We start from the raw sequence: 12,601 nt of genomic DNA on the forward strand, positions 1-12,601 counted from the left end.
TAAACCTTCCCCCCCAATTATATATATATATGCCTCATTTCAGTATAAATTCAGATTCCTTTGTTACGCTATGACGCTTTGGCGGTAGCAAGATGTGTTTCAGTCCTCAAGGCAAGGTCTGTGTAAATGAGTAAGGCAGTCGTTAAAGAAGGCTCAGATAGTTTGCTAGCAGGGCAGAAGGGTTAGCGAAGGTAGAAGTGATGTGCAACAATCGGACCCTGGAGAGCTGCAGGGTCTGCTGGTTCTTCTTGTTACTCAGAACTTAATGGACCAGTTAAAGTAGCTGATTGCATAGACAACCACTTTGTCACTTTGTCCCTTTGGGTTTGAACTGGTCACTGATTTTAAGGTAAAAACAGGAGCAGCGGAACTCTGTCTCTCCAGGACCCTAGTCTAGACCTTGATCTCCATTCATGACTCCGCGTCCACGAGTACTGGTCCACAAGGGGATTCTGGGGATTGTAGTTCCCTTCCACCGGACTGTATATGGGGTGTAATTGGACGCCGTGCTCCACCAATGTTAACTGGTTATTTTTCCGTTTCAGAGGAACACAGAAATGAGAGGTCGGCGGGGAAAGGGACCGGGAGAAGGAGACCGAGGAAGATAACAGTAAGAGATTAAACCCTGCCGCCATGGAAACGGACTCAATGTGTTACTTGCATAACGACGCCCTTCAAACATGTGGCTTGTGTACACCTATTTAATCTTCTGAAGTTTGTACTTTAATATTGCTCTACTGCATATAAGAATAAATAAACACACACACGCAGACAATATTCATTATAATCGGTAAACTATCTCTCCATCCCCCTCCCCCTCCCCTCCTAAATTTTTAGAAACCCTCCAAGAGCAGGAAACCAAGGTCATCTCTGAAGAAGAGTTCATCTAATCTTTGCTGAATTATTTAGAATTTTTTATTTCCAAACCCTCTTTTTTTTTGTAACCTATGTTTGAATATTCCATATTAAACACCTCTCTCAGAAAGACCTTTAAGTTGTTCACTGAAGTAGCACTTAAATTTACAATAAGCAGGTGGTTATTTCGGTCTCTTACAACCACGAAAAACAATGTAGCACATGCAAATTGTATTTTCTATGCTTATAAAAAGTTATTATTTATTGTATTTTGGGCGTTGTTGCCTTATTTGTTACTTGTTCTGTAGTAATAGCAGTAGCTGTAGTAGTAGCAGTGATGAAGTTTAATTGGAGTACTGAGCTTATCTAAAAAAAAAATTAAAAAAAACGGAAGAACTATATGCTGCCTATGCATGCATTAAAAGCATATGTTTTGTGAGATTCCAGAGATTACCATACTTCCTAGAACTATAGCTTCTTTAACTGTCACATGACAGTGGCAGGGAATCTTTTTGGAGAACCTGTAAAATACAAAACTATTATGTTTTACTTCTTTGTTCAATTAGTTACAAGTCTGTTCTTTTTAAAAAATTATTTTATGGACGTGGTTATGAGGTAACCTATCTGGCTTCATTCAGTGCCACAAGGTAATGTGATCACTGCAGAATAAAAGATAATAAAATAAAATACAAACCTGATTGCTTCTTATGGTGTTCTAATGTATTCCCGTGTGTTCACGGAGTGGTAATCAAATAGGACCCTATGATTTATTCATGTTGGAACGGGTATGCCTTTTATTTAAAACCTTGCATTTAAAACCTTGCATCCCACGTATAACGTATATTGTTTTTGAAGCATAAGTATTTCTTTATGACAGTTGAAAATAGGCGGACATTTTTCAAAACCCCAGTAACCGCGTTGAAAATTTGAAATTAATTATTTGCGTTGTAAAATGTCAGAAACATCAAATGAACCGCACTTCGAATTTGCTTGCGGCTACTGAAGCTTTATTTTAAATATTGAACCGATTTTACGCACTATTTTGATTTTTATATCAAAAATTCGTCCGAATTTTGTAAATTCAATAAAATCATCATTACTTCCAAAATCGTGAAATTTAGTTGACAACGCTTCTCAATGAAAGCATGTCTTTCCAAAATTCTATTCCCCCCCAGTCGCCGACAATGAAGCATTCATGTGTAAACGAAGAATATGAGTAGGGTGCGCGGAAATAGCCTATGAATACGATTTATGCGCACGTTAAAATGTACATTACATTCTTTGCAGCGCTACTGTTTCCTTCCCCCCTGCGGTCAAGTGTCTGTTTAAACTAGTAACTGTTAAATAACTGTCAAAATAGGAACGATGTTTTGCGGCGGGTGTTGGTTGATAAAGCGGGGAGGAAGTGAACTCGTTGAGTAGGCAATTCGTGCATTGCGGACGGCTTCACACGTCAGTGCGAAAAACTGCTCGTTGGCCAGTTAACCGGAGGATGTAGGCTACGTCTACACCATAATGCGCTAAACTCGGGCTCCAGAGGAAACTGAGTCAGTTTGTTCCACATTCAGATCTGAGAGACCAAAGCCAAATAAGAGTTGACTTTACCAGTAGATCATCTATTGGCATCGCAGCTTTTCGGTGACATAACATCATATTTTTAGCTAGCACATCCTATGTTGACACTGACATACAATAAATACATACAGATTGCAGACGCTTCTCACGACTTAAGATTTTTTACATACATTCTTCATTCGTATCCATTTATACAGTGATATATACGGAAGCTAATTGTTACAGTACTGTCAAGGTCACGGCAGCCTACCCGGGAATAACTGCGACCTTTCGTTACAGCATTCCACGTAATGTCGGAGCACTGACGCTTTAGGAGTTCCCCTTCTCCGGGGATTAATATATACAGATTTGTCTGGTTTTCTTTTTTGTGATTATGTCATACTCACCATTCCTTGTAGTTTCCTTGTCGCCATGTACCACACGTCGAGTGACTAATCATTAATATAGAAACGTTCTACTATTTTCTGCCTCTCTCTCGCTTGTCGCACCCATTTCAATCCAATCATTCCACTAGTCTATTTGCGAATGTGAACGATACTTTATGGTAGTGAATAGCCTACATAACACTGTGCCCCACATGCCGTGCAAGAGGCGTTGGTTCAGCACGTTTTAATTTTTCTTGCCATGTTTCAATAAAGGCGTTTTAAACTCTACCATCAAGAGTACCTTGGGTCCCTACCTGTTTACCACTTGTATTTTTTCATAATTTTGACCAGCAAACTAAGCACTTTTTGATGCTAAAAACGTTTATATTTGTATGCACGTGCCTACTTTCGGAGGGAATATGGGACCCAAACGAATTTGCTACATAGGCCTACATAATTAATGTTTTAAAGAGAAGGCCTGTGCACGCCACCAGCGTGTACCCATCCCACACCCAATCCCTGCTGTTTGCTTTATGCAAACCCACTCAGTGAAGAATAAACAAGAAAATCCATGCGTTGCCTGATGCCTGTTATTTTTGCCTCCTCAAACGTTCTTCAACCCGCCACCCCCCCCTCCCCCTTCAATTAACTCCGCACAAATTTTACTTGTTAAGTAAGCCTTCCCACCAGCTTTTTAAAATTCTCACGGCTAAAACGGAAACTTACCCCGTTTGTTTTAACCTATTAATACGCCCCAATTGGTCAACCTCGGTAACTCCAGTTATACACCATTTACGCGCGTGCGCACCTTCCCTGTTTCATGTTTACCTGCATTTTCCGTTAGGGAGCCACTCTCCCACTTTCTCCTCGGTGACACGTTTCGAAGGTGAGCTCACGTTCACCATTTTCGAACGAATGGCCTCGGGAACGTGGCCTGGCTTGTGCGGCTCGAGGAAAAGTGTGCGTCGACATTGTTGACGGCCTTCCTGTCAAAAAAGCAATCTCCCGGTAAATTGTTTTCTGTTGCAAAGCGCCAAAGAAATGGCATGACAAAATAGAATATTTTGAAGGTATCACACTCAGACCGGACCGTTCGAGGTGCCTTTGTCCTTAAATGTCAACGTGTTGTTTTCCTCCCTCGGAATTCGAGTGGCGTGTTTAGCCATTAAATGAAACGACCATGACATACCGGCGCTGTTCCTCCGCGCAGCTTCAAGGAGAGCGCGCGCGGTGTCCTGCGGCGCGCGCGCGCCCGATGTTAATTAGGCTGATGGAATCCGCGCCAGGATCCCCCTGCACGGCCCTTACAATGCCCGGGCATAAAGTGAGGCGTTTGCAATGCTAATGCGGGCCCGTTCGTCACCATGTGACAGGTACACATTTTTCACTGGCTGTGTAAATGTACTGATAATGCACAGTTACAGGGGGAGAGAAGGAGAAAAAACACTCCCGGCCTCGCCTTTGTCCGCTGGAATGTAATTTGCTGGTCTGTATGAGTACAAACACAGCTGTGAACGCAGATACTGCGGGTCCAGTCAATTCTGAAACGGCACGGACGACACGGATGTATGAGAGAATTGTTATTTTATGAATTTAAATATTTGTGGGCAGCTTTTTGATTGACGTTTTTGATTCACTGCGTGTATGTAATCTTGATGGGAAAACACTGCATTCCAGGTAATTACGGAATGACTGAACGCACGGAGAACTAACAGCCATGACAAGTGCAGTAAGTCCCTCATTGATTATAATCCGGTAAATCCATCCGAGCTTCAATCATCTGGCCCAGGAAACATTCGTTTTAATGTAGTGTGATTTGATTAGAGATCTCCTGTGCCGCAGGGCTAGCCAAATGGGAACTGCACGGATAAAAGCAGCATTGTAGTGATTCACTTGTTTTTTTTCTGCAGGGTGATTCTAGAAGCCAGTGCTGTTGGGTGGCTCATACTGTTAAAGCACTGTGCTTAGTGCACGGATGGGGCCCCACAGTCTGGTACTGAATCCCAGACCACACCAGTGCCGGCAGTGACCTGCAGCCCAACCATTAGTTTACAGATAGGCTGGAATTACAGCATGTCAGCGCTCACTAATGACTGGGCGGCAATGTACAATGATGGATAGGGAGCTGGGTGTGCAACCCAAAGGCCACAGCTAGGTGCACGTAGGGCACTGCTGTTGTACTACGTTAACCTGAATTGCTTCAGTTAAAAAAAAAAAAAAAATGGTAATGGTATTTGCTGACGCTTACAGTTACATTATTAAATGGCAGTAATGTAATGACCCCTGCTGACCCCTGGGTCGGGGTAGACCCCCCTCACCCCCACCCCGGCCCAGCATTGCCTTCTCCAGCATGGGAGGAGAATTCCTGCCTGTCTGCTGTCCTGAATTGACGGTGGAGGTTGCAGTGCCGAGCGATGACAGATATGTGCGATTGGGAGAGGGGAAATAAAACCATAGAAACCTAACGTGCGACAGATATACTGGCCCCCTAGCATGCACAAACCTTTGTTCCCGAATGGTCTGGTCACTGTATGGTAAGGGTCTGCAACTCTTATCCAGGAGGGTCACTGTTCACCGACACTCAGCAGGTAAGCGATGAGCTAACGCAGGTGATTGCACAGGTGACTCGCCTCATTTCGGTCGTTGGTGTTCAGGTGAAAAGGGAAAAACCAGCAGCAGTACCTTGAGGCTCCCAGGGACCATAGAGTTTGGGACCCCTTCTTCACGACCGGAGACGTTTCTGGGGGGTGAAGACCAGGTTGTCCTCAGATTGTCCTCTCTCTCTCTCTCTCTGTCTCTCTCTCTTTCTCTGTTTTCCTGGCTGCATCTTCGGAAATTGAATTGCCGATGTACTCTGCGTCCGCAATCGAATTAGCATCGGATTCGCCGTAACTCGATAAACAAGCGCAGGCAAGTATTTGCGAAGGGCGCTTCACCCAGCCGGACTCTGGCCACTTATGGGATAAGCTGACATAATCAACATTTTCACCGTTTTTGCCAGTAAATATGCGATATGACTGATGTCCTGGTGCGCATTAAACTGGGGAAATATTATCTCATGCTAACTAGCGTCCGCGAGCATGTTCAGACCTCAGTCTGCCCACCACAAACCTTCCCTAGCATTAGCTAACAGGCTGAAACGGCCGCTGAGAGAGGAGGACTGCGAGAGCACCAGTACGCTGACAGTCATTTGGCTGTTCAAAAATTCACTTTAATGAATATAAATATTTTTTACCCGATTCATTGTCAACAGCAAATGGAATAGGGCTCTCAGTTTGAAATAGCTTGATGGTGACTGTGATCTTCAGGTGTGTTCAGAAACACCAATGGAAACCGAGGACTGAACTGAACGTAGAACGAAACTAAACATTGGCCTTTGTACTCTGGCCAATGAAATGCTTGATCTCACTGCAATGTGTTATCCCGCCACCAGCCCAGCAGAACCAATGCTCCCAGCCCCCAGCAACGCACTCGCGAGACTTGCAATCTCTCCAGGAGTGCTGCCCAAATTTTGCAAACCGTTCACCCGGTGCACCTCCTACTCCAGAGATGGAAAAAATAGGAAATGAAAAATAAGGTTCTGCCACACGAGTAAGCGTGTGGTTCACCACAAAGGCTCAGCTTGCTGAAGGCTGACCTTTTCTGGACACGGTGTGCTGCTCAGGGTCACGGTGCTAACCTGACTGGGCCTGTGGTGCGTGGGAAAATAGGGACGGAATCGGACTGTATGACGTAGAGGCTTATGATCGGAGGGATTTTAGCCAACCCCTTTTCGTTTGTGACCTTGGCCTTTGAGGTCACGTGACCTCCAGGACACACCCTCCCCACACCTGGCTGAACAGCAGTTAAAGTATTTAGCTCTTTAGGGGTGCGTCCCAATATTTAAAAAAAATGTATCCTCCTTTACTGAACTACCACCTTGTCTTCTCGCCTCCTTAGCACCCCAAAAACTGATTTTTGTGTCCTCCCTCCCTCCAGTGTCCCAATATTTGGTAAACAAAAATAATTAAGTAGACATTTCTAAGATGTTTCTAAGTCTGCAGCAATCTTCAAGCATATTTTGGGTTGTCGCTACGGTTAAAGTATTTTAAATTATTTTATTTGCTTCAGGTCTCTTCCTGGCTCCCATTACATTACATTACATTATAGGTTCTTAGCAGACGCTCTTATCCAGAGCGACTTACAACAAGTGCATTACAAAACTCAGAGACAAGCGCTTTACAACATTCCTGCAAGAGAGCTACAATAGGTATAACTTTGCTTAGGTATAAGTGTGAATTGTACACCCTATTTTTTTTTTTTTTTTTTTTTTTTTTTTTTTTAGAAAAGAAAATGTTAGAGGGTAGTGGGGGGTGATGAGGTGAGATGTAGCTTGAAGAGGTGAGTCTTCAGTCTACGTTTGAAGACGGCCAGGGTCTCTGCTGTTCTGACTTGCACAGGAAGGTCATTCCACCACCGTGGGGCTAGAACAGACAGGAGGCGTGACCGGGTGCTGGTGCGAGCCGGGGCAGGGACCAGGCGACATGTGGCAGCAGAACGGAGAGGTCTAGCTGGCGTGTAGGGTCTGATGAGTTGACGTAGATAGGGAGGGGCTGACCCCCTGGCTGCTTTGAAGGCAAGCACTAATGTTTTAAATTTGATGCGAGCCATCACGGGGAGCCAGTGGAGGGTGGTGAGCAGGGGGGTAACGTGGGAATGTCTGGGGAGGTTGAAGACCAGACGCGCTGCTGCGTTCTGGATGAGTTGCAGGGGTCTGATAGATGATGCTGGGAGGCCAGCAAGCAGGGAGTTACAGTAGTCCAGGCGGGACAGGACCACTGCCTGGACGAGGAGTTGGGTCGAGTAAGTTGTGAGGAAGGGGCGGATCCTCCGGATGTTATACAGGAAGAACCTGCATGAACGTGTCACTGCTGAAATGTGCTCGGTGAGGGACAGTCTGTTGTCCATCACCACGCCAAGGTTTCTAGTTGAGGGTGATGGTGTGAGGATGGTATTACCTAGGGAGATAGAGAGATCAGAGAGAGGGGAGTTAAGAGCCGGAATATAAATGAGCTCTGTCTTACCTGGATTGAGCTTGAGATGGTGGCGGACCATCCAGCTCTGAATATCACTCAGGCAGGCAGTGATGCGGGCTGAGACCTGTGTGTCAGAGGGTGGGAAGGAGAGAAACAGTTGTGTGTCATCAGCATAGCAATGGTAAGACATACCATGAGCTGTGATGACAGAGCCAAGGGACTGGGTGTAGAGAGAGAAGAGGAGAGGACCAAGGACCGAGCCCTGTGGGACTCCGGTGATGAGGGGGTGTGGCGCAGATACTTTACCAGCCCAGGCTACCTGGAAGGAGCGATCTGAGAGGTAAGACTCAATCCAATTGAGGACTGTGCCACAGATCCCCATTGCAGATAGGGAGGACAGGAGGGTGGGGTGGTCGACTGTGTCGAAGGCTGCCGATAGGTCCAGAAGTAATAAGACGGAGGAGAGGGAGGCTGCTCGGGCTGCGTGGAGAGCTTCGTTGACAGAGAGGAGTGCGGTCTCTGTCGAGTGGCCTGGTCTGAATCCAGACTGATGGGGATCGAGGAGCTCATTCTGTGAAAGAAACACAGAGAGTTGATTTGATGCAGCACGTTCAATGGTTTTTGACAGAAATGGAAGGAGAGATACCGGTCTGTAGTTCCCAATGATGGAGGGGTCTAGTGTGGGGTCTAGGGGTCCCACACACACACCACCCCCAGAGAACAGGAGGAGGAGGAGGAGTCGGGAACACTTTTATCATGAAATATTACGGGCCAGCTGACGGGCCAGCCACCACTTATTTAATTAAAGCACCGCTGGTGTTGCTGAGCCAGGAGAGAGAGAAGAGGAGAGAGGGAGGGAGAGAGAAAAGAGGAGAGAGAGATGGAGAGAAAGAAGGGGAGAGAGGTAGGGAGTGAGAGAGAGAGATGGTGAGAGAGAACAGTGGAGAGAGAGAGAAAAGGGGAGAGAGAGAGACAGGATCTGGTAGGAAGGACAGAAACCGTCACTGCTATAGCCTGAGCGAGCGAGCGAGCAAGAGAGAGAGAGAGAGCGATGCAATCAGATTAATTAAGGCTCCAGGTGAGACCCCCATATGTGTGTGTGTGTGTGTGTGAGAGAGATGTGTGTGTGTGTGTGTGTGAGTGTGAGAGATGAGTATTTGTGTGTGCGTGTTTGTGTGTGTCAGATTAACCGGAACATGACCCATCTGCTATCCAGGGAGTATCTCACACACCCCCCCCCCCCCCCCCGTTTCTCTCCATTCTCACACCTTCCCATCTTTTTTTGCCCCCCCCCCACCTCCACTCTCTCACAGCCTTTCTATCTCACGCACATCTCTCCTCTGCCCTCCCTCTTCCCTCTCTCTCTCTCTCTCTCTCTCTGGCTTTGCGGATTCGCGGATGGGCTGTCCTTGGGGGGGTGGGGTGGGGTGGGGGGGCGGACGGACGCTGTGCCAGCTGTGTGCGTGCGAGTGCAGAAACTCTCAAGACAGTAAAGGGAGAACTGTGTTTTCTTCCTCTCTCTCTCTCCCTCTCTCTCCCTCCATCCCTGCATTTTTCTCACCCCCCCCACCCCCCTCTCTCTCTCTCTCTCTCTCTCTCTCTCTCTCTCTGTCTCTGTCTCTTGCTCTCCGGACTCTGGGACGTAGGACAGTGAAAGGACCGGTGATTTTTGGGGGCCACACGTGGAGGTAAGGAAGCTGGGGATCGTGTGAATTTGGGGGTGTTTGTGGTGGTCGCTGTATTCCGGCGGGGGGGGGGGGGGGTGTTGTGACGGTGTGGCAGGTTTGGACAGGGCTGCTTCTGGGGACGTACTGTACTGCCGCTCAGAGAGAGGCTGCTAAACGGACAGGTTTTGGGAGACCAGAGAGAGCGGTCCCCAGCACGCACGGGACCCCCCCGGGGTAGACCTGCTGGCTCCGAGCTTCCGCCAGAGGCGTTCCCGTGAACGACGAGCAGAGTCGTCCGTCTCCGGAGCTGGGCTGCCCCCGCGCGCCCCCATTAACGCGCCGGCCGCGTCTCCCTCCGCCGGAGTCTTTAAAAACCCTTATTTATCGAGCTCATCGAGCGCTCATAGAGCCGCCCCGCTCTCTCCTGCTGACCGCCATTTCACAGGAGCTCGGCTTGACCGCCGTTTTCGGGGGCTTAGAGCGGATTCGTTCCCAGATCGGCTGAGCTGGGCTTTGCCCTCGCTTTTGGAATCTATCCAGGACACATACGTTCCCATCGTGAAGTGCTGTGGGGAAACCTGTTTATAAACAGCACTGCTCATTGATTGGTTGATTGATTGATTGATTGATTGAGTGAGTGATGCAGTGATATGCTGCTGTTCCATCTCTTTTGGCAGAGAGGGGTACTAATGCACCTGACTCAGAGCTGACTCCTCACAATCCATTCTGTCTCACAGGTGAGGTGGGGGCAGGTGTTCAGAAGGTGAGGTGGGGGCAGGTGTTCAGCAGGTGAGGTGGGGGCAGGTGTTCAGCAGGAGAGGTGGGGGCTGTTCGCTTGTGCGTGAGGTTGCCCAGGGGTCAAATACATATTTGAGACACTTACAACTCTAGGAGCCCATGAAATATACTTCTAATTTCTTATGACTTTTTTCCATTTTTTTTGTATTTGTTTTATTTATGCATACACTGTTAGAGTGAGTGAGCAGCAAGCATTTTATTAATTTCATATGGGAATAAAAATCTTGAAATCTTAAAAGCACTCTAGCGAACGCCATGGGAATTTTCAAGAAAAGACACGTTCACCGACCAAAATGCACAATCATATGAAGTATTTGGTTCTGAATACTGATGACAATAAAGGCTTTGAAGATTGCCAGCAATCTGTAGGAATATATTTTTTATGCCTAGAAGGTTAAACTACTTCACAATCTAAAATGACCAGTCTAAGCATTAAGCAGACATTTTTATACCAATACACCTCAGCGAAGGCTCATTTTACACGGCTAGAAAACGACCGCTACAGCTAAAGGTTGGTACTAACTGTTTATATGCGTATTAATTGCGACTATCAATTGCGACAATTGTGATGGCGTTATCTCTGCCCCTTGTCTAAGCAATTCTGTATGCGGTTTTTGTAAGTCTCTCTGGATAAGAGCGTCTGCTCAATGCGTATATGTAAATGAACGTAGATGGGTAACGCTGCAAATGCATTTAATTTCAAATTCCAAAAATTTAAATGTCAAATAATCATTTGATCCAGCTGTGACGGTACAGATGTGTCTCCGCCGCTTCTCTCCCTACTTAGAGACCTGACACTGCCGAACGGCGCAGGTTACCCCGGTAACGGTGTAAGGGTGACGATAAAGATGACAGTTTGAAGAACTTCAGCCGCGTGCTCAAGGACTCCTTTGTGGTCAATACAGAGACCCCTGCCTGACTGGTTGCGGCTTTTAAAAAAGGCTGTTTTCTGAGGATATCTGTGTGTGATGTTTACCACTGTTCTGCCTCAGTGCCGTCTCCAAGTCACCCACGTACAGTTTTATGTTGAGGCGCTAAAATGCGCTGATAATAACAGTATTTTATCTGACTTATTTTAAGCAGCCACCTGTGTTCTCCGGTTATCGTTGCGGGGTCTTTTTGTGCGTCACTCCTCCTAATAGTTGCGCAGTGCATTACGAACGTAAAAGGATTTCGATTGACTCGACGTCGTTTTAACGGCAAATGAACCAAGGGGCCAATAACGGACGGGCAGCAGGGCGCCTATAACGACCACTTAACCCTCGGACAGACAGTATGTCTCTGCATGTGATTGCGGAGGGAGAGAGAGAGAGAGAGAGAGAGAGAGGAAAGGGAGGGGGGCTACGAAAGAGAGAGAGAGAGCAATGCGACAGTCACAGGTCACCCAGAGGAAAGGAGCGATTTATGATAGATGATGCACTCATGGAAACGCTGATCCTATTATGCGGCAAGCAAGCAATCAGAAACTTTATGGCCACTTGATTGTGCCGCGCGGATCCGAGCGAAGCCGCGCCTGTAACTGCACCCAGGCTTTGTGACAGCTGTGCAGCGCAACCGTGCAGCATTACGCATTTTGAAAAATCTTTGAATGACTGTATTATTCAGCCATGCTAATTTATTCAGTCGCCGAGTGTGTCACTTAACTGGCACATTGTTTGTGTAATCGACAACTGTTACTCGCGCAGGATTTTTAACAACGCAGCTAATCCATACAAATTCATATTAGCCTACAGTGTAACCGTGACAAAGGCACTCCGCCGTGCCGAAATCGTGGCTCTATTCACTTGGAATGAACTGCAGTTGAAGGGCAAGTTTGTGTGAGTGAGCTTTTCCTCACTCGATAAGTTAACCAGCTGGTCTGCGCTTCATTAACACTTAGTGCTCTCTCTCTCTCCCTCTCCCTCTCTCGAATTTGCATGAAGTCATTTAAAATATTTTGTAAACATTCCCACATCTGGCTGTCTATCACCATCTACCACTGTTCACTGCTTCCCATCTGCTCTCTAAACACACCCGACGTGTTTGTGTGAGAGAGAGAGGGAGAGAGAGACAGAGAGTGTATGTGTGTGTGTTTGTGCGTGTGAAAGAGAGCATGTCCGTTGGCTGCTTTTAATGTAAATATTGAACATGTAATGAGAAAAAAAAATTTCACAGACATTTATCTATGCAGGGGATTCACAACCAGGAACATGGACAGATGGCACAGTCAGATAAGGGGGTAGAATGCAGGGGCAGATAGGTGGGTGGGGTATTAGAACACAGGGACACATAGCTGGGTGGGGTATCAGAATGCGGGGGCAGATAGGTGGGTGGGGTATTAGACTGT

The 12,601-nt window shown here is 46.8% G+C and overlaps 1 protein-coding gene across 4 annotated transcripts in view; it reads left to right on the top strand.

The window, feature by feature from the left end:
• LOC135264125 (roundabout homolog 2-like) overlaps positions 1-12,601 on the top strand; it is a 168,346-nt gene that overhangs the window by 6,179 nt on the left and 149,566 nt on the right. For 3 of the 4 annotated variants that reach the window (XM_064352798.1, XM_064352799.1, XM_064352800.1), the window contains exon 6: positions 546-610. In XM_064352798.1, coding sequence (XP_064208868.1) covers positions 546-610 — 65 coding nt within the window. Of the gene's footprint in view, positions 1-545; positions 611-9,358; positions 9,499-12,601 lie in introns of those variants that run through there. The other variant, XM_064352806.1, reaches the window with a different exon arrangement.

The sequence above is a fragment of the Anguilla rostrata genome, chromosome 9 (assembly GCF_018555375.3).
Source record: "Anguilla rostrata isolate EN2019 chromosome 9, ASM1855537v3, whole genome shotgun sequence".
Lineage (NCBI taxonomy): Eukaryota > Metazoa > Chordata > Actinopteri > Anguilliformes > Anguillidae > Anguilla > Anguilla rostrata.